Raw genomic sequence first — 20,956 nt, forward strand, 5'->3', positions numbered from 1 at the left:
CACCCGGCTCTCGAAGAAGAAGTCCCGTGCAAGTATTCAGCATTTCAGTCACTTTGCGTCTAAGGTATTCATTATGGTTTTTGTTAACTATTCTGTTACGAAGAGACATTTTTCGGTTTTGGTTTGTGATTTTGTTTTTGTTGGAAGACATTGAAGCTTTCAGGGGGATTAATCGTACGGGGTTTTTGTTAGTCTCGAGGAGATGTCTCGGCTAGGGTTTTTGTTTTGTTTTACATTTTCGTCTATATATACGATCGAAATGGTTTTCCGATTGTTGTGCTTTGTGTAATGTTTATAATCTACGCTTTACTCTTTCGCTTGATATGGTTGCGATTGTAAAAATGAGGTCTCCGCTTTAAACAATGAGCTTTTACCGCTTTAAGTTAGTTCGTCTCCGCTTTAATTATTTGTATCTCGTTTAATAGTATACGCCAACGCTTAAAAAAAATGATATCGGTGTTTAAGAACCGAGTGTTTACCGCTTTAACAAATTACATTTCCGCTTAACAATGTGTTATTATCGTCGCAGCTTGTGATTATGGCGGTCAATCTAGTTAATGGGCGATGCTACTTGACACCCGTGAGTGGAGACCGTGGGTCGAATCGAAAGTTCACATGATCCCTCGACATCGGGAGATCATCCGAAGGACACCGCTCACGACGATTTCATCGAGTTGGAAGTCGATACCAAGAGCGGGCCCTTCTTGACTCTCATTGCGTAGATACGATAACCGCACTAATAAATTCGGGGATCGGGAAAGCATCGCGACTTTCGAGGCTCGAAGATGTGGCAATCGTTCTTGGCTGCGTTGCGATGGGGAGGCGATCGTGTTTCGAAGAAGAAAACACGGTCGACTTTCAAGAGAGGTATTTATCGAAGACGTCACGAGAGACAGGAGACTCCATCAGAGCACTCTTCGACGAACTCGTTGGACGAGAGGGAGAAGAGGAGAATTTTGCCAAACCATCGATGGTGTACCTCCCGGTACAATCCTCTTCCCAAATACCTCCCCGCTCGGTTCCTAACCGGATCGCTGATTATGTCGATGATCTACCCGGAATGGGGGCGCTATGCATGGACGCAAGCGACGCACAAGTGGCTTATGGAGGACATACCACAGCCGCTACCCGAGTGCAATCTAGATGCGCTGGGGAAGAAGACCAACACCGGGTATGTTAAGGGTTCCACCAGTAGCGCTTAACATCCGGTTTTTACTGAGTGACCGGAACCGGAAAGAAAGTCCGTTTTTGCAAGATCCCAAGGATGCTGTGCTACGGTGAAAATACTTTACCGGAAGCAGCGACGATAGAGACGAGTTTGTCATCTCTCGAAGGAAAAGAGGTAATAATTCAAAAAAATATTTTTGTTTAACTGCAGAGCGTTAACGCTTTAACCATATCATTCTACCGCTTTAACTTTATTCATCTATCGCTTTAACATTATAACTTACCGCTTTAACTTTGTTCAACTACCGCTTTAAACTTTTTAGTTTAATGTTTAATTTGTTTGTTTACTGTTTAACACAATAGGTTATAACGTTTAAATATACGAGTTACATATGTAAATATAGTTTTAATTGTTTAAACTAAATAATTTCGCTAAGATTGTTTGCTTTACACATGCTAGTTTCCTGAAATGGTTCCGTGAATCGTCGATGAAGAAGTATTTGTTCAGGGCAACCGTCGGTCGGATGCTATTGCTCGGAACCGCTTGCTCAAAAGGCAAGATAAGAGGGCAACCTCTTCCTTCGCTACTGGACGCCGCTTCTCCCGCTCCGGTCAAAACGCATCTGCCGAGGCCGGAGAAGCCCTCCCCACCCCGCCCGACCGTGGCTTCCCCGACCGTGTCGCCACCCGAACGTGGCGCACTCCCAAGCACTAGGCGAGGATGTCACCGCAACTCTCATGCAGTGCTTTCCGATTTTTGATGATCGAGTTCCCTCGACTTGTCGCTCGAGTGGAGGCATTTCAGGTGTTTAAGTATATAGTTCATTGTGTAAATATCAATGTAATTGTTTAAACTCGCTTTTACCCTGTAAAAAGCGAACCGGAGGGGAGTGTACGCAAGCGGGGTCATAGTCATCAGTATAGGTGTAATAGTTTCAAATGTAAAACCAGGGTTTAAATTAATTCATTTTTTCGGGAAGAACATGACAAATTTTTGTCGATGTAAATGTACATGTATCTAAATTCAATTAAATTCATTCTGCTTCGTTTTGAGGTTACGTTCTTGTTGGATGATATTGTAGTCCTGCAGGGTACATTATCGGGTAGGGTTCTGCTTTCATTTTCATTTTTCATTATCGGCTAATATCAACATTCATTTTAAGCGTATAATGATAACTTTTGCCCTTTTAACTTTCGTTTTCTCTCGTTTAAGTTTAGGTTTCTCCGTTTAAATTTAATATTTTCCGTTTAAAATATCCTTATTATTTAATAATATCAATGTAATTACAACAAAAAAATATACTTAATATTTTTCTGCTTTAAAAATATCCTTATTACTTAATAATCTCTTATAGAGTGTAATGTAATGTTCCGATTTTTATGTGCGACGGGAGTGGAAACGCTTGGGGAACCGAGCGTGTATTAATTACGCTGGGGAACCGCTAGCACCATCCCGCTGTACATTTTAAGCGGATACAAATTTATTTTTAAACGATAAAAAAATAATGAGTTAAACGTAGAATAAAAATATTTAAAACGTAAGAGATATATTTAAATATAAAGTTCAATATTTAAACAATAATAAGAAGTATATACACAATGCCTAGTCTGCAGATGATTCATTCCACGATCCGCGATTGTGACACGAAACGTGGCAATGGCTACAACGCAACTCTGCGGACCTCGGGACGCTCACGACTCGATCCTCTTCGTCTAGGGACACCCGGGTTGCCTTCTCGTCACAAAGGGTCGCAAACGCAGATTCGCGATTTTTCATCCATCGACTCGTCGTATCGTCTCGGTATGGGAATATAGCTTCCTTATACGCCATTTTTGAAGTCGAAGCTTCCTTCCACGATCACTCGGTGTTTCTCGTTCTTCAGAATTTGAAGTCAAAATTCCTTTTGATTGCAGAAAATTCCTAAGTGCGTCTCGAAAATGTTCAACGCCTTCAAAAACATTGTCCAATATCCAACGACAACACTTCGACTGATCGGATGAGGAAGGAAGGCATGCCACACCCTCGAGCTCGCCATGATGTGGAAATGCGTACCGCGATTCGAATTCGCCAACACTTTTAGTTTAAACGAACACGATCAATATTTAAACAGAGACACAAAAATATTTAAACGATAAACATAAATCTTAAACGTTAAAAACAAAAAAAGTTAAATAATAAGTTAATAAGTTAATGGAAACTTGATAAATGTAAACAGATGACGTGGGATAATAAACAATAATTAACTTCTACAACTATATAAACATAACGAGAAGAAACTTACAACGAGAAGAACTCGCTTTTTCGAGAGGATACGATGCCACATCATCCGTCCTCAACAACAAGATCAACAATGTAACATTTGAAGATGGAGTGCACGTGACACATGCTACTGGAAGTCAATCTCGCTTTTATATGAGACATACTGCTTTTATGTCCATCAAGTGTGATAAACTTCACTCTGACACGGGAAATATCGAGACCGCATCGCTCACATATCTCAGCTAACACTGATTCCCAAGAAGTCGCTAGTGAACATTAGCACTCGTCCCCTCCCCGTCAGTATCTAGCAATAGCACAAAAACTCTCCATAATTTAATCGAAGAGCTAAAATTGAATACACCAAATGAGAAGAAGAAAAAGAAGAAGAAGAAGAAGAAGAAGAACAAGAACAAGAACAAGAAGAACAAGATATGAGCCTTCTAAAACTTTGTTTTGAGAAAAAAATCAAGCGGAGGCATTGAAAAACTATGCATAAAAGAAAAGTTATGATTGGGCGCCATTTTTTCCCACATTTTGCAAAGGGCAAAAAGAATTTCATATCGTGGACCCACTTCAACTTACCCTAGCGGGGTTAAAAGGAATGTAAAATATAACGGAGGGCTGTCCGGGGTGTGCAAAAGTTGGAGGGGGTTTTTGGGAAGTTTTGAAAATTACGAGGGATGAACAGTAATTTTCCTTTTTTTTTATTATTTGAAAAAAATAGATTAACCTCTTCTTTAAAAAATAATAGACAAAGTACATCATAATATAGGTAAGTCCATTAGAAATGAAGCAACTGATGAAATATAAAATATTGATAACAAAAAAGAATGATAAACAATTCTAGAAGATAAATGTGATGATTCATTTGGAACCTCATACATCTTTCTTGTGTTTACTAGCTGTAATTTTGAGTAGTCATCTAATTTACGCTGCTCAAATCACCCACAAAGTGAGTCAAAAAACTCAAAATTTCTTTTTACGATGCTTAGCGACACATCTAGCATTAATCTTGTTTGTTCGTAAACCAAAGACACATATGGTATGAACAAACGAACAATTTTAATTACAATGAAGCTGAAGAAAAAGCTTTTGATTTTAAAATTTATACATTTCTATTAAGTCAAATGATCAAAACAATAGTTTTAGCTAGTATGTCCCATATTTCCTTTGTTAGGCCCTTAAATTGAAAACTTGGTCCCACTAATGATATATGGAGTCTACTAAAGACTAAAAAAATTGAGCGAAGTGGCTCAAACTGCATCAAGTAATAGAACATTTGATAAGAAGATAATTTGTTGATTCAATTTTGGCAAGACAACATATGTAATTACAAACAAACAAAGAATTACAATTACAACATCTTTATACAAATTTTCCCTAAGTAAGAATTTTATTGTTCTCGGTTTTCCTATTAATGTGTCCCAAAAATCAAATATCAACATATACTCCCTTCGTTCCGAATTAGATGTCATTATTGCCTTTTGCGCAATAATTAAGAACAACAATAAATTTTTTTGGAATATGTATAATTTCAATTAAAACTAAGTTAAATGACCAAATTACTCATTTTCTTGGGACTACAATTATATTTTTATATAATTCTCCTTATTAATTTTTCCACCCATTACATTGGTTATTTTTTCTTTTCAAAATACTCCAATTGAAATTACTTATTAAATATTGGTAGAATTTGAAAAAAAAAAAAAAATCTTATCTTGATAACATAAAACAACAATTATTATAGTTTTTTTTTTTTGTTTTTTAAAATGACATCTAATTCAGAACGGAGGGAGTAGAATTTTTTATAACCGCACTATCAAGAGGGTCAAATTGTAGTAATGGCAGCACAATGGATATTAATTATTTACATATTGTAAAAAATGAAAACAAACTATTTTTTGTAAAAATGATATTCTACTTAAAAACTTAAAGGGGAAAGTTGAAATTTTTGTTATAATCAAGGATCTTCACGTAATTGTCCAAACAAAAGGCCCCTTCCCTCCCGACCACACAAGAAATCAGCACCGAACTCTCATTCCTTATCCCATTCAATGCATTCATCTTCACTCTCGCTCTCACTTCCAATGATAAAGTTCAAGTTCTCTTGTGGACATAAAACCAAACATTTCATCTGCTTCCCTTCTCCATGGCTTCTCTACCTTCCATTGTCATCAATGGCACCCTTCACAGGCTCGAGCCCGACCTCCGAAAGCTCTCTCCGACCTCCCTCCCTGCAGAGAAGGTAACCATTCTACTGTTTCTAGTATAGCTCGCGCAAGCTCTGTTTTTCCATAGCAGTTCAAGAGATGCTTGCAATGCTCTTTTCTGTCAGGGGTTTTCATACCAGAGGAGCACAGCGGCGCCGGAGAGCTTCTCTGAAGCATCACAACCACTGACCATCCAGGAAGCTCTCTCCTTTATTGGAGAAGGGTCTCGAGTTGAGCCAGCTCTCTATGTCCCTCTTTTGCAACAATGCATTGAGTATAGATCTCTCTCGGAGACGGAATGCATCCATGGACATATCATCAAGACTGGGTTGCGTGAAGAAGTGTTTTTATCGACTTCTCTTGTCAATGTTTATATGAAATGTGGTGCCGTGGATTATGCTCGGAATTTGTTTGAGAAAATTCCTCAGAGAAATATTTTTACTTGGACTGCCTTGATTACAGGCTATGTTCACAATGGACAGCCAGAAAATGGCATGGTTGTGTTTGTGCAGCTCTTGGAATCTGGTGTTTATCCGACTTATTATACGCTGGGTGCAGTCCTAAGCGCATGTTCGGCTTCTTATTCTATTGAGTTTGGTGAGCAAGTTCATGGGTATATCATTAAGTTTGGGCTTGAATCAGCTACGAGCATGGGGAACTCACTGTGTTCCTTATATTCCAAATGCGGGAGTCTGGAATTATCTGTGAAGGCATTTGGCAGAATCCCCGATAAGAATGTGATTTCATGGACGACAGTGATCACAGCCTGTGGTGACAATGGTGATGCTGACTTGGGCTTAAGATTATTTGTTGATATGATATCTGAGGACACGGTGCCTAATGAGTTCACCTTAACAAGCGCTATGAGTTTGTGTTGCTCTGCACATGCTTTTGATCTCGGAAAGCAAGTGCATTCACTGTGTGTAAAATACGGATGTGATTCAAGCCTTCCAGTCAGGAATTCAATCATGTACTTGTATTTGAAAAGGGGAGAACTGGATGAGGCACGGAGGTTATTTGACAGTATGGAGACTGTGAGTCTGATTACATGGAATGCAATGATTGCAGGCCATGCCGAGCTGATGGACATGGCCAAAAATGATGCCACGGCTCATAAGAGTGGCATTGAAGCACTTAAGATGTTCCGCAGATTGCACCGGTCAGGATTGAAGCCTGATCTGTTCAGCTTCTCTAGTGTCTTAAGAGTGTGCAGTGGTTTGGTGGCCTTGGAGCAAGGTGAGCAAGTTCACGGTCAGGCTATCAAAAGTGGGTTTCTAGCTGATGTTGTTGTGAGCAGTGCTTTGGTGAACATGTACAACAAGTGTGGTTCCATTGATAAAGCAAGCAAAGCTTTTGTTGAGATGAATACAAGAACTCTTATATCCTGGACTTCAATGATCAGTGCATATTCACAGCATGGCCGAGCTAAGGAAGCTATCCAACTCTTTGAGCAGATGAGACTTGCAGGAGTGAGGCCAAACCATGTTACATTTGTTGGTGTTCTATCAGCTTGTGCCCATGCAGGCATGGTTAGTGAGGCTCAGCACTACTTCAATGTGATGAGAAATGAATATGGGATTAAGCCTGTCATGGATCATTACGCTTGCATGGTGGATATGTATGTGAGATTGGGTTGTTTGGAAAGTGCATTTGACTTCGTAAAATGCATGGCTTTTGAACCAAATGAGATTATATGGTCCATTTTGATTGCTGGATGCCGAAGTCATGGGAACATGGAATTGGCTTTTTATGCTTCTGAACGGCTTCTTGAGCTCATACCTAAAGCAACTGAAACATATGTGTTGTTATTAAACATGTATGTAGCTGCAGAGAGATGGCAGGATGTCTCAAGAGTGAGGAAGCTAATGAAAGATGAGAAAATTGGAGTTGTGAGAGATCGAAGCTGGGTCAACATCAAAGATAGAGTTTACTTTTTCAGAGCAAACGATAGATCACACTTCCAAAGTGATCGAATGTATGAACTGTTGGAGGATTTGCTTGAGAGAGCAAAGCGCTTAGGTTATGTTCCTTACAAGAATGCAGATGTTTCCGATGATGAAAAGGAAGAGAAGGCAGCATCTGGTTCTACCCTTCATCACAGCGAAAGATTAGCCATTGCTTTCGGGCTGCTAAACATGCCCAAGGGTGCACCAGTGCGAGTTGTCAAGAACATCACTATGTGCAGAGATTGTCATAGCTCAGCCAAATTCTTTTCAATATTGACAGGCAGGGAAATCATTGTTCGGGATAGCAAGCGGCTTCACAACTTCAAGGATGGGCGGTGTTCTTGTGGAGATTTTGGTGCGTTGGTATGAGTTACTTTGATAACATACACTCTTCTTCCATTTTTCCCATTTGGGATCAAATCAGTTTTCTGAAACTGCAAATTTTTCTGAGAATGCTTGTGAATTTTGTAGATCATTCGCTTAAGCCAACTGTAGATTTTTGAAGTGTAAACAACACCTTTGGATTGTTTTTATGAACAAATTTGATCAAGCTTTGCTATTTCATACAGTTTTTGATAATGAAAGACAATCATCATATATGGCTTTTTCTTTTTGCATTTATACCCTTGTAAAACTTTATAGTTTTGTATAATTTCTGGGATATTAAATGCTTGGCGATTAAGTAATTTGATTTTTTCAGATTTGATTGCTAAAACTCCTACTCTTATTACAATAATTCAAGACAAATACCTGCTACACAACGAAAGGAAGGAAATCAGTAGCTTAGTACAAGAACAAGAGAATCCAAAAATATTATTCATTACTCATGGTCCCTACATAAGAATTGACATCGAAGTCACCTCCACTCCATGTCTTCACTTTTAAGGCCACTCTCCTCCCTCCTACACAATGCATTGGTTCTCCAAGCAAAAGAGAATGAGTTTAAGAGTGAATTGCAAGGCCACCTTTTTGTGCTTCCCTTGTTTTATATATTTTGGTTTTCAACTTCCATGTCACTGAAGGAGTCACTTTTTTAAGTTCTTTTCTTGTGTTTCTGCTACTAAAATTCTTAAAACTGGAGCTTATTGTGGTCTGAGATGTGAAGGATTGTTCATAGATCTGAGATCCTCTTGGTTTTGTATGTTCTTGTTTTCATTTAACACATCTTCAAAGGAGACACCTTTTTGAAGTTCTTTTCTTTTTCTTCTTATTATAAATTCGTAGTAGAGCCTGCTATGGTCTTAGATTTGGAGGGATTGCCTTTAGGTTTCTGATCCTATTGTTTCTTAATGTTCTGGTTTTCAATTCACATAGCTTCAGAGGAGCCACCTTTTTGAAGTTTTCTTGTTCCTGCTGCAAACTCAAGGAAGTAGAGCCTGTTATGGTCTGAGATCCTCTTGTTCTTTGTGTTTCCTGGTTTTCATTTCACATAAATTTAAAGGATTCACCTTTTTGAAGTTTCTCTTGCTTTTCATCTACAAGTTCTTGGATGCAGCGCTTGTTAGGCTTTGACATGTGGAGAGCTTGTTCGTAGATTTGGATGCTCTTATTCTTTGCTCAGCTTCAAAGGAGCCGCTTTTTGAAGTTTTCTTTTTTTCTTTTTTATCAGTTAAGTTCTTTGAATGAGAGCGCTTTTTAGGCTCTGAAATGTGGAGGGTTTGTTCATAGTGTTGTGATTCTGTGTGTTCGTCTATAAAGATCACAGCTTTTAGCCATGAAGTTCCATCTGGGTCTGGGATCAAAGGCCAGGGGATTCTTCATTTCATCTCCAGCCAAGAAGAAACCTCTCAATGAGGAGATCCAAGTGGGAAAGCTCGAGTCTGGTTTCGGTTTCAGAAGTGCAGATTATGGTATGATCTATCTTTCTCTTTTCATAGAAAAAAAAAAAAGCATCTTTTCTTTTTCTTCCTGAGTTGTGGGATAGGTTGTACCAATTGTCTTTATTCTTGCTTTCAAAGAGATGGCAAGTTGATTCAATTAGTTCTTTTCCTCTATCAATTTATTTAACAGGGTGAAGAAATGCTGGTTGCATAAGTACAAGTTTTGTTTTTTCTTTTTTCTATTAACACATAAATGCAAGTTTGATTTGATGTTTGGATGATCAAATTGATAAGTGATCTTCTTTTCTGATTTTGGTGAAGGGTCATCATATTCTGGATTTTTTTACACATGCTATTCTGTATTGCTAGCCTTTAATTTTGTCTTGGAAAACACAACATCACCATCACAAGTTGTCTTGGTGTGGCTATTAGTGGTTCTGGAAATAAATTCAGTAAAGCTAAATTATTATTCTGTTGGAAATACAAGTCTTTCTTTCATCTTTGCCATGACATAATTGGCAGATAGGCATGAGATCAATATGCACCATGCTTTGACTGCCATCACAAGAGCTTGAAATTGCATTTTGCCAAAGCAGAATCCCCACACAAATTTGTTATATCTATAGATGATTTCTCTGTCATCCTTGATGACAAGGTGTTTTAATTTCGTACTACTTTGAATAGCAGTGCTTGTTTTCTCTTCAATTTTATTTGCAGTAGTTTGTTGTTGCCGGCTGGCTTTGAGCAAACCCATCTGGTTGTTTTATCTGATCCTAGACAAAATTTGTTGAATCGATGATGCACATATTTGATTCTTTAAGCACCTGATGGTAATTCATGTGATAATTCTGTCGTTCATGTATAAACAGGCAGTAAGGAGGAAATCTTCTTTGACTCGCACGCATTTTTGGATTCTGATTGTGAAGATGATTTCTGCAGTGTGAATGGAGGTGAGATAGCGGTAACGAATACCTGCTTTGAATGTTAATTCAGCATTAATCGAGAACCACCTTCCTCACTGTTCTCGGCTTATTAATGTTACATCAGCACAGGAAAGACGAATTTATTCAGCTATATTCTACTGAATCCCACTTTGATTGTTCATCCAGATTTTACTCCATCCCACAGCAGTACTCCAATCATTCAGATTGGGAATGCAGAGAAATCAACTGAAGATTTTATCGGTGACTCATTTCCAGACTCGAAATTCAAACCTTCACTGACTAGTAAAAAGAAAAAACTCGCTGACCTTCTCCAGGACTCCTTCTACGCCGATCAAATTACCGATGAAAAGGTGGACTCTAACAAAAAGCAGATTGATTCTCCAAATCTGCTGAATGAAACTCCGTATTTCTCTGCAACTAGTTCAGCTAGTGCTGTTGAGCTGAAAACACGAAATAAATACTCAAAACATGGAAAAGAGAAGAAGAATGTTCATTGCTGTTTGCCGAGATTGGTGTCAATGAAAGGAAGAAGCATAAGATGAGCTCAAGTTGCAGATACAGATCACAATTACATAGTTTTTGTCTATCTTTTTTCTTGAACAAGAAATGCTTTCTTTATCGTCACATTATCGCTTTGCCAGTTTGTATAAAAGCATTGAGTATGATTGTTTAATATTCATGAATTGTTATGTGTGTTCATCTTTGAAAATGCATCACATCAGATTTATTAATTTCTGTTCACTTCATCACTCCATGAGATCTTCAATTGAAGGATAAACCAATGTTGTCAAAGCACAAGGCAAAAAAAAATAAAAAATGTTCACCTGAGTGAAGTAAGATGCACGCACGTGATATATATATATATATATATATATATATATATATATATATTCTAAATATCTCTAAAGATTATTTTAAGACTGGTGACAAGGTTTTGACCCATCTTTCTTATGATCTATTCTAAATATGATTAGTTTTCCATCTTCACTTCCATTTTTTCCATAATTATAGCCATCTACATCCTACTTTTCCTCGTCAATAATCTCCACTTCAACAACAAATGCTCTTAATTAATAATTTCCACTTCAACAATAGAAACTCTTAATTTAAATTTTAAAATAAAGTTTTGGCCAAAGTTATTTTTTAATCTAAGTCCAGTTAAAAATTATATCTAGTCAATTACAAAACTATAAAATTTTAGTGAGATTTTTTTTAAAATTATTCTTACAACAGTAATTACTGTCGTGATAACATAATTAAAAATCTAATTTCAAATAACTTTTTCAATACAATTAACAAATCATATCGGTTTGAGTTATAATAATTTGTACGTTTTTGTGGGTATAATTATGTTAAGTTATTAAATCATATCGGTTAAGTTTTTAATAAAATTTAAAAGTACATATAATATTTTTAATTTGGATGGGTTTGATTTTAAAAATATTTTATAATTATTTATTAAATCATATTTAACGAGTTTTTAATAAAATTTAATATTGTAAATAAGATTTTAAAAATTTTGGATGGATTTGATTTTAATAATATTTGATAATTATTTATTAAAGCGCTAAAGACGAGCGTCTCATCAAAAGAGCCTCGCTCCATATTTTACCACACATTTACAAAATTAAGTAAAAAATTGTATTACAAAGAAACTATATGACATTTTCAAAGTTTTTCTACAAAAATAATAATAATAATAATAATAATAATAATAATAATAATAATAATAATAATAATAATAATAAAATACAGCTTTAGCAGCCTAATAAGAACTTCAATTTCAGTATATAATTCAACAAACAATTTCAGTGATTCATAACAAAAACAAAAATCTTGGGTAAATTCTGATTCAGAATATTTATTAGGCATCTTAATCTAATATTCTTTAACTCAATGCCCTTTGCACTAATAATATGCTCATGAGAATTTGATTCTTTGCAATAATTTATGTTCATGGCCTATCTTAATCTTGTCTTCTTTACATTATTCCGCCAACTCTTAAAAATTCCAAACGTATTTACATATGGACCCCTACAAAACCTTATAACAAATATATAAAAGACACGCTAAATTGGGATGGCAAGGGGGAGGTAGGGCGCGGCAAGCCTCTACCAGGTGCGCCCCGCCCGAAGCATAGTTTGCCCTGTCCCCCGCCCAATCCAAATAGTCACCCTGTCCGTCTTATCCCGACCTCTGTTTTTTTTTTTACATCTCGCCATTATAAATGAGTAACTAAAATTCTTCAAAAATATTTATAAAATAAATTTTTTTATAAAACATATATTTATAAAAAAGAATGACTTAGGTGAAGTTAGATAGGTGTAGTTAGTGTAATTCACCATTGCATATTTGACACGTAGCATAAGAAGAGTAATTTTTTTTAAAAAATAAAGACATTATAGGAAAGTTATTATATTTTTATATATATTTGTCACTAGTGTCACAATGTCAATGGTGAACTACACTAACTACACCTATCTAACTTCACCTAAGTCATTATCCTAATTAACAAGCTCATAAAAAATCTATTGAAATTTTGAACAAAAAATTTATTTATCTCTTATACTATATAATATTTATTAATAAATTAAATTATTAATGAGACGGGGTAAGTTTGGTATTTTGTTCTGCCCACCCCGCACCATTTCGTGCCCCCGATTTTAAAAAAAACTGTCTTATTTGGGTCGGGTTAGGTTAGAAATCACAAGTCGGGATGAAAATTGCCATCCTATGGGTGATCAGTGTTATAATAATTTTTACGTTTTTGTGGGTATAATTACAAAATAACGGCACATATTGCCTCGAGATTCGTGAGAACTCAATAAACTTATCTCGAGGAATATAGACACTAATCACGAGACGAATTTGACGGCTTGGATTATCTCTCTTCTCCCAGCTTCGCCATTCCCACCATCTCCTCTTCTCCTATATAACGAGAGAGAGAAAAAAAAGGTTAAGAGAGAGAGAGAGAGAAAGAGAGATACGATGCCGGAGAAGGCGATGGACGAGGTGATGGAGGCGGCGGCGGGGGCACACTTCAGTGGTCTCCGCCTTGATTCGCTGCGGCTTCCAATCCATTCGGACCCCTCTTCGCCATCATCGGCCCGCGCTGCTACTTTTCACCATGGTGGCGAGCTTGATTCGATCGACAACCATCTCCAACACTTTCACATTGGTAAATTTGAATCTTGAATATTGTTACCTTGTTATCGGTTTCTTTTATTTTTTGTTCCCTTTGTATTTGAAATGATTTTATCGATTGTTGGGTGGAAAAGGGCTTTCGGGAGGGATGGCGTCTCTTCAAACTACGGTCGGTGATATGATCAACCAGAAACTTCATGGTCACCGTGTTGTTCCTGGGAATCAGGTAAGAGGATGGAGTGTTGGTGCTTTCGTCTCTAATTGTGATGCGGCTTGGTTACTTTTTCGAGCTCTTGTTAAGATTAGGGGTTTTTGGAATGCGAGGTCTGTGATCTTGATGGCTAATAGCTTTGTCTTTTGCTTGGCAAGTCTAAAATTCTTGATTTGGGGTTTAAGATTGAGCTGGTGTTTTTTTCTTTTTTTTTTCTTTTTAATTAGTGATAGTGAACTTTCTAAAGGAGGTATAAGATTTAAAATATGTGTATTTAGTCTTTACCCTGCAGAACTAATGATGCCAAATCAAAATGTAGGAAGTGCTACAGTTTAATTCCGAGCTCAAGTACCATTTAACCTGAAATGGGCTGCTGTTTAAATTTCCTACTTATGGACTTAAGCCATAGGCCATTCTTAAATTGATTGTGATGTTTGAGGTTGTTTTTTAACTTTCAACTTCTAATTGAACTCATTGGCTGCTTCCTTCAATCTATCACTTTAGACACAGAATGGAAAGTTTTAGGCAGTTGTCTTATGAGTTCTGGCTTCCAAATGGAGTCATCAACCACTCTGTTCAATATTTCTCATTAGGCAATTGACAGCAATGTGTTATGGGGACTATCTATAAATATGTATTTGAACATGGACTTGTTGCATTTGTTTGCCTATATTTGAATAATCAAGCTTACATTCTTTGATTTTTATGTTCACATTTTTGTGCATACTCTGTTGAAATTCTCAAGTTTTTCTATAATTCATTTGCTAGCACCATCGCCTCCCTCTCCTTGCAAACCATTCGGACCCCTCCTCGCCACTGTCGGCCCGTGCCATGGCTGTTCACCCCAGTGACGATCTTGATTCACCAGATAACCTTCTCCCACCCTTCCTCATTGGTAGTTTAGAATCTTGAACATGGTCTTGTTGTTATTGATTTCATTTTGTTCTTTTTTCCCTTTATATTTCTGGTGATTTTATTAATTTTTGGGTGGCAAAAGGGGTTTCGGGAGGGACGGCATCTGGTAAAACAACAGTTTGCGATATGATCATCCAACAACTTCATGATCACCGTGTTGTTCTTGTGAATCAGGTAAGAGATGGCTTATTGGTGTGTTCATCACTAATTGTGATGCGGTTTGGTTACTTTTTAATCTCTTGTTTAGTTTAAGGGTTTTTGGATTGCAATGTCTTGATGGTGGATAGCTTTGTTTTTTATTGGCAACTCTAAACATCTTGATTTGGGTTTTGAGATTGAGTTGGTGTTTTTTTCTATCGGTTATAGTAGACTGTCTAAAGCTGGCTGAAGGCATTGATTTCCAGTTTTATTTTATTTTATTTTATTATATTTTATTTGGCTATGTATGAAATTTATTCTTGAGTAGCAACTTTATACTTCTCTGTGTCCAAGTTGGATCATGGGTTAACTATCCAATGCAAGAGACATCCTTGAGAAATGGTAGAAAAATTTAATGAATTCAGGTCACTATTAATGTGAGCATGTAAATTTGTAATAGTGTTGAGATACAAAAGTAGGAGATTAGTTCAGAACATTTCTGTTGGTCATGTGTGACTTCATTTGTTAGACAGAAGTCTCTTCATTTTCAAACAGTAATTATTCTACCAAGCCTTCAGTTTATGACTGATAATTTTAGTTCAAAAATACGCATCTAGGGCAGTTCGTAACTTTGGGGGTCAATAGAGTATGCCATTTTGTGATGCTTTTTGGTTGGGCACAAATTTACAAATGCTTATAGTTAGAAATCTTGGGGTTTCATGCAATAGCCGTTTAGCAGGAGGCATAAGATTTAAAATGGTTGTATTTAGTTTTTTCTCTATAGAACTAATGATGCCAAATGAAAATGTTGGAAATACCATGGTTTAATTCTGAGCACAAGTACCATTAACCTGAAATGGACTGCTTTTTTCAGTCTTCTACTCATAAACTTAAATCAGAGGGTCCTTGCAAATTGAATGTGATGATTCAGGTTGTTTTTTAAAACTTTCAGCTTCTCATTGAAGTCATTAATCACTCCCTGCAATCTATCACTTCAACACAGTATGGAAGGCCTTCTTAAATTGAATGCTGCATTAGGTGTTCTTATACGTTTTGGCTTCCAAACAGAGTCATCAACCACTTTGTTCAATACTTACAACTCAATAATTTTAGGCAATTGACAGCAACCAGTTTTGTAGTCTATCTATAAAATACATATTTGAGCATGGACTTGGTGAATTTGTTTACTAATCTTTGAATAATCGAGCTTGCATTTTTTGGTTTATACATTCACATTCATGCATACTATTTTGAAATCCCATGCTTTTCTCTAATTCATTTGCTAGCACTGCCCTCTCATATTTATGTTTTTTTGGACGCTATTCAGGATTCGTTTTACCGTGGTTTGACTGCTGAAGAATCAAAACGCGTTAGCGAGTATAACTTTGATCACCCAGGTGTGTTGGGAAAGGTTATAATTCAATTGTTTTTTGCATTTGTGTAAAAACATAAAGGTTTTCATTTATATGGTTTATTTCTTTTTTTGGGAAACTTTTGATTGTTAACCTGCCCCTTTGTAGATGCATTCGACACTGAACAACTTCTAGAGTGCATTGGAAAGCTTAAATGTGGACATTCTGTGAATGTTCCCATTTATGACTTTAAAAACCATAGGCGGTGTAAAGAAACTTTCCGAAAGGTATTCTTTGAGTTACAATGATAAAATCTCCTTCTAGTGTAAGGAATCTAAATTGGTGGATTTTCTGGTGGCTATTCTTAGACTTTCATTTTTCTAGGCAAGAGAATATGGATGTACTTTCTGGCATAGTTGATTTTTTGTCATGTTGGTTCTTATTGAGATTATATTAGAATTTTGCATTCTGACATAACTTGATTTAGATGCTTGTTTACCAATTAATGAACTGCTATGGACAAATGATGGCATCTGTATGTACATTGATAATCAGGCAATTGTTTTAGTTTCTATATAATATAGAGAATTTATAATATCTTTCTGGACGAATAACAAGAAATATTATTTATTCCTACCCTTTTTTGTTAGGTCAATGCATCAGATGTAATTATTTTGGAGGGTATTTTAGTTTTTCATGATTCCCGAGTACGGAAAATGATGGACATGAAGATTTTTGTTGACACAGGTATTTTTTTTTGCTCAATTTTTATTAGCCCCAAGAGTTCATATGTTCCTAGTTAGTATCATTATTAATCACAGTTAGAACTACATGCTTTAATTTTCCTCTCAGGAGCTTCATTTTTCTGGTCTTCAAAAAAAGATCTGTCTTGTGATGCTCAGGACAATATGGATCGTTATATTAATTATTATGAGACCTAAGCAAATTATAAATAACTTTAATCTTATTAAGTATTGCTTTTCTAGCTAAAGAACAAGCCTAACACTGGAAAGTTGACACTTGCCTTGCTATCCTTCTTATCAATTGGGACTCCTTCAATCAAATGCTGATTATTTTTATAAATATATTGCTCACATTGATTGATGCTAATTATCTATAGGATAGTCTCACATGGATGTATACATCTAGTCATCTAGAATTCCCCTTATTAATTGATCAGTAACAACTCATGGCAGGAAGTTGAAGTTACCGTTCATGATTATGAGCACACTGCACAGTGGTAGGTGAACGAGAGTGCAGCATGTAGGTATTTAGCTTCCTAAGTTTAATAGAGCAGTGCATTCTGTGGAATTAAGTGTAAACATGTTATGTATGATCTAATTTTATTCTTGCTATTCTAGTACCAAGTGAAAGCTAGCCAGAAATTAGTGGGGGCTTTCTTCTTAAATACTGTCACTCAGTCTAGTGGCTTAGATTTGCCATAGACTTGTGAATTGTGGTTTACTGAATTGCTCACTTTGGAGTGCAGCTTTTGTGCATTAGAAAAACAGAACGTAATCATGAATCTTCATGTTTTATTAATGTAAAGCTTGTCTAGCTGAGCCCATTATATTCAAGGTCTAACAGTATTTGAAACTAAGCACCATACATATATAGAAGTTTTCTTCTTGTCAGTTGCAAAACAGTTTTACACCTTTGAAACTAGTTTTACAGAGATTTGAATTAGATCAATTGCTAAAATGCAAATTCATTTTGATTATGACATGTAATAGAACATGAATTGTTGTCTACCATATGTTTCATATAGATGCTGATGTAAGGCTTACCCGGAGGATAAGACGTGACATTGTTGAAAGGGGTAGAGATGTGAACTCTGTGCTTGAACAGGTAAATTTATCTTTTTCTGATCATCTTCTACATGATGAAATTTAATGTTCTCCAAGTTGTTACTGCATGGGGATGGAAATAGAATGCCACCTTTGAGAAGCTCAGTGTGTGTTTTATGCAGTACACAAAGTTTGTCAAGCCTGCTTTTGATGATTTTGTTCTACCTTCAAAGAAATATGCTGATGTAATAATTCCACGTGGAGGTGATAACCATGTGGCTATTGATCTGATTGTGCAACATATTCGGACAAAGCTTGGTCAGCATGACTTGTGCAAAATCTATCCTAATGTTTTTGTTATTCAGTCCACGTTTCAGGTACATGATTTTATTTATTTCTTTATTGATGATTTGTCTCCTGAATTGAGTGATATATCTATTGAACAAATATCCGATGGTTTGCACTTTGTTCATCCTTTTTGCGTATCCTGGATTACCCTGATTGCCCTATGGTGGTTGTGTTTTTCTAGCTTACTAAGAAATGCGAAGTTGTTGTCAACAGATTCGTGGAATGCATACACTTATCCGTGATCGAAACATAACGACGCCTGATTTTGTGTTCTACTCTGATCGGCTGATTAGGCTGGTTGGATTTTGCTTTCTTTGTTTCTTTGTGGTTTTTAGTGGCCTTTAATATTCTTCATTATTTAATACGTGAATCATATTCCTAGGTCGTAGAGCATGGTCTAGGTCATTTGCCATTCACAGAGAAGCAGGTTGTTACTCCTACTGGTATGTTTTTTACACATTAGCTGTTTAGTGCAATCTTCTGTTCTCATTTATACTCTATATGTCCTTATGCCCATTGCTTCTGTCATATTTGAGTTTTTGTGGGAGAAATATGTTCTACATTGAAATCCATTTGCACTAGATTAGCTTTTCTTTTGAGACTTTTTGACCTGTGTCTCACTTAAATAACCATTTCACTATTACTTTGATTTGTCAAGTAAACATTATTTTCTTACTAGTATCAAGTATGACCTTATTTTCTATCATAATACCATTTATTTCAATATTATTTAGGAGATGTAGGCACACTGAGTCTATTTGCATGATTCTCTCTTACATTTTATTTTCTTATTTTTAACTTTACCCCTAAAATAATTTAGTATATTGATCCTTTTGTAATCTAGGTATGTATGTATGTAATAGTTACCTTTCGCCCAACATTTTGTGCAGGATCTGTATATACTGGAGTTGACTTCTGCAAAAAACTATGTGGAGTCTCTATCATCCGAAGGTGAGCTTTATCAGGTATTGGTTGATTGCTTCACTATATTATGGTGGGTCACCAGTGAGTTACATCTTTATGACTTTTTCTAATATTTATATGCTGCATTTACAAAAAACTGTATTTGGTGTTTATTCATTGCTAGTCACAAATTGCTTGTACAGTTTTTTTTTTTAAATCATTGAAGGATAATACATTTATTTAATTTGTTGCAGTGGTGAAAGCATGGAGAATGCCCTTCGGGCATGTTGCAAAGGAATAAAAATCGGAAAAATTCTCATCCATCGTGATGGGGACAATGGAAAACAGGTAAGTATGCTATTGAATTGGATACATTTAACATGTTGCGAATGAAAATGTGATCTCTCTAGACTTGCCTCATTTAATCAGCTAATATATGAGAAGCTCCCGAATGACATCTCCGAACGTCATGTATTACTACTTGATCCAGTACTTGCGACAGGTCAGTTTGATGATTATCATAGAAGCACTAAAATAGATTGATGACAGGTGCATTATCTGAATCATGTAACTAATGGAGCCATCTATTTTAGTTTAAAGAAGATGCCTGGATTAGTCAATTTCAGAACATGAAAATATTGAAAATATAAAGTAATGGTGGATACTTTGTATTTGTTTGTTTTTATCAATTTTTGTTCCCATAGATATAGGTGGGCTTGGTTAATGCTTCTATACTAGTATATCCACAGTTCCTATTCTCTTAGGTATAGAGTGTAGAAACCTGTCCTATTATTGGCTCGTATAGAGGAATTGAGGGTTTATCATTGATTATGGGATGTAATATTACAGACATGCAAAGAGTTATGTACCTTGCTTCTACTATAGAGTTATATGTCTCCACGAGAGATGCTTGTGTGGGCGGTCATCTTATAATTCAAATAACGCTTAGCCAGAATAAGAAAATCAATTGTGTTTGGAACCCACATGTCTTATATACTGGATTATAAAATTTTTCCAGATATTCATTTTGTCAGTTATTTCTGTAGTTGACCAGGAAGTTTTCTTTGGTGGTGTGTCGGGCTTTCTGAACCTGCATGTACATTCATAATCTCTTAGACTTTTGTGCTGTAGTTCACTGTGCACCATCTCACGCATAAATGTAGGGATCACAAAGAGCATTATCTTTGAAGTGGATGAGGGGCTGTGAATGATGCTGGATAGGATCATCTTGAAAAGATTAAAAAAAAAAAATGCTTATAAAGTTTCCGACTATTTGCATATTATTTTATTTTGTTAATGTGTTTTCATTATATATGACATACTTGATGACAAGATTTCTTTGACTGGTGTCCAAAGGCAACTCGGCGATTAAAGCCATAGAAGTTCTTATACAGAAAGGAGTTCCTGAGAAGCGGATCATTTTCCTTAACCTCATTTCAGTAAGAGAAGCAAATTAAGCCATGACAATGAATATTAACTTTATTTAAACATTTTTATTGAAACCCTATTGATCTCAGGCACCTGAAGGTATCCATTGTGTTTGCAAGAGATTCCCTTTCTTGAAGATCGTCACCTCTGAGATTGATGCTGCATTGAATGAGGAATACCGAGTTATCCCTGGATTGGGTGAGTTTGGTGACCGTTACTTTGGCACCGATGATTGATAGTCGAAGAAAATACGTTAAGGAGTACTACTCCTGATCAATGATCATATTAGTTAAATAGCAGACATGGGACTTCGGTACTCTTCCCTCATGAGTGCATTTCTATGGGATACTTGAAGTGATAATTGCGGTTGTTTCTTCCGCATT

The 20,956-nt window shown here is 36.2% G+C and overlaps 3 protein-coding genes across 12 annotated transcripts; all 3 read left to right on the plus strand.

Annotated features, from left to right (window-relative positions):
- The first annotated feature begins 5,465 nt into the window (after positions 1-5,465).
- Positions 5,466-10,651, plus strand: LOC120260995 (putative pentatricopeptide repeat-containing protein At5g52630). Of its 10 annotated transcripts, none has more exons than XR_005536535.1 (4): positions 5,466-5,672; positions 5,763-7,946; positions 9,282-9,433; positions 10,273-10,651. XR_005536535.1 is itself a non-coding variant. In XM_039268637.1 (4 exons), exons 1-4 carry the CDS (start codon positions 5,577-5,579, stop codon positions 9,086-9,088), a joined length of 2,373 nt encoding a protein of 790 aa, XP_039124571.1. In that variant the 5' UTR covers positions 5,466-5,576; the 3' UTR covers positions 9,089-9,292. The 10 variants fall into 10 exon arrangements, 7 of the variants coding, with proteins under 7 accessions (XP_039124571.1, XP_039124575.1, XP_039124577.1 ...); XR_005536536.1 differs by having other exon boundaries at positions 10,277-10,651; XR_005536534.1 differs by lacking the exon at positions 10,273-10,651 and adding an exon at positions 8,898-9,191 and having other exon boundaries at positions 9,282-9,392.
- Positions 9,544-10,889, plus strand: LOC120260188 (uncharacterized protein At3g27210-like). Its single transcript, XM_039267628.1, has 3 exons — positions 9,544-9,550; positions 10,273-10,353; positions 10,513-10,889. Exons 1-3 carry the CDS (start codon positions 9,544-9,546, stop codon positions 10,887-10,889), a joined length of 465 nt encoding a protein of 154 aa, XP_039123562.1.
- Positions 10,890-13,296: 2,407 nt separating this feature from the next.
- LOC120261056 (uridine kinase-like protein 1, chloroplastic) lies at positions 13,297-20,809 on the plus strand. Its single transcript, XM_039268728.1, has 16 exons — positions 13,297-13,525; positions 13,626-13,717; positions 14,471-14,597; positions 14,700-14,791; positions 16,083-16,152; positions 16,276-16,394; positions 16,758-16,854; positions 17,876-17,955; positions 18,077-18,271; positions 18,456-18,539; positions 18,625-18,685; positions 19,133-19,193; positions 19,400-19,493; positions 19,575-19,647; positions 20,502-20,584; positions 20,663-20,809. Exons 1-16 carry the CDS (start codon positions 13,336-13,338, stop codon positions 20,807-20,809), a joined length of 1,665 nt encoding a protein of 554 aa, XP_039124662.1. The 5' UTR covers positions 13,297-13,335.
- Positions 20,810-20,956: the final 147 nt, after the last annotated feature.

Source organism: Dioscorea cayenensis, chromosome 5 (assembly GCF_009730915.1).
Source record: "Dioscorea cayenensis subsp. rotundata cultivar TDr96_F1 chromosome 5, TDr96_F1_v2_PseudoChromosome.rev07_lg8_w22 25.fasta, whole genome shotgun sequence".
Lineage (NCBI taxonomy): Eukaryota > Viridiplantae > Streptophyta > Magnoliopsida > Dioscoreales > Dioscoreaceae > Dioscorea > Dioscorea cayenensis.

Excerpts from the sequence above, each read along its gene's own strand:
- LOC120260995 (XM_039268636.1), top strand. The coding sequence starts at position 5,577 with ATGGCTTCTCTACCTTCCATTGTCATCAATGGCACCCTTCACAGGCTC. Across the intron at positions 5,673-5,762 it reads CCTCCCTCCCTGCAGAGAAG|GGGTTTTCATACCAGAGGAG; the intron begins GTAACCATTCTA and ends CTTTTCTGTCAG. Across the intron at positions 7,947-8,897 it reads GTGGAGATTTTGGTGCGTTG|CTTCAGAGGAGCCACCTTTT; the intron begins GTATGAGTTACT and ends CAATTCACATAG.
- LOC120260188 (XM_039267628.1), top strand. Across the intron at positions 10,354-10,512 it reads TTTCTGCAGTGTGAATGGAG|ATTTTACTCCATCCCACAGC; the intron begins GTGAGATAGCGG and ends TTGTTCATCCAG.
- LOC120261056 (XM_039268728.1), top strand. The coding sequence starts at position 13,336 with ATGCCGGAGAAGGCGATGGACGAGGTGATGGAGGCGGCGGCGGGGGCA. Across the intron at positions 18,540-18,624 it reads CTGATCGGCTGATTAGGCTG|GTCGTAGAGCATGGTCTAGG; the intron begins GTTGGATTTTGC and ends TCATATTCCTAG. Across the intron at positions 19,648-20,501 it reads TGATCCAGTACTTGCGACAG|GCAACTCGGCGATTAAAGCC; the intron begins GTCAGTTTGATG and ends TGGTGTCCAAAG.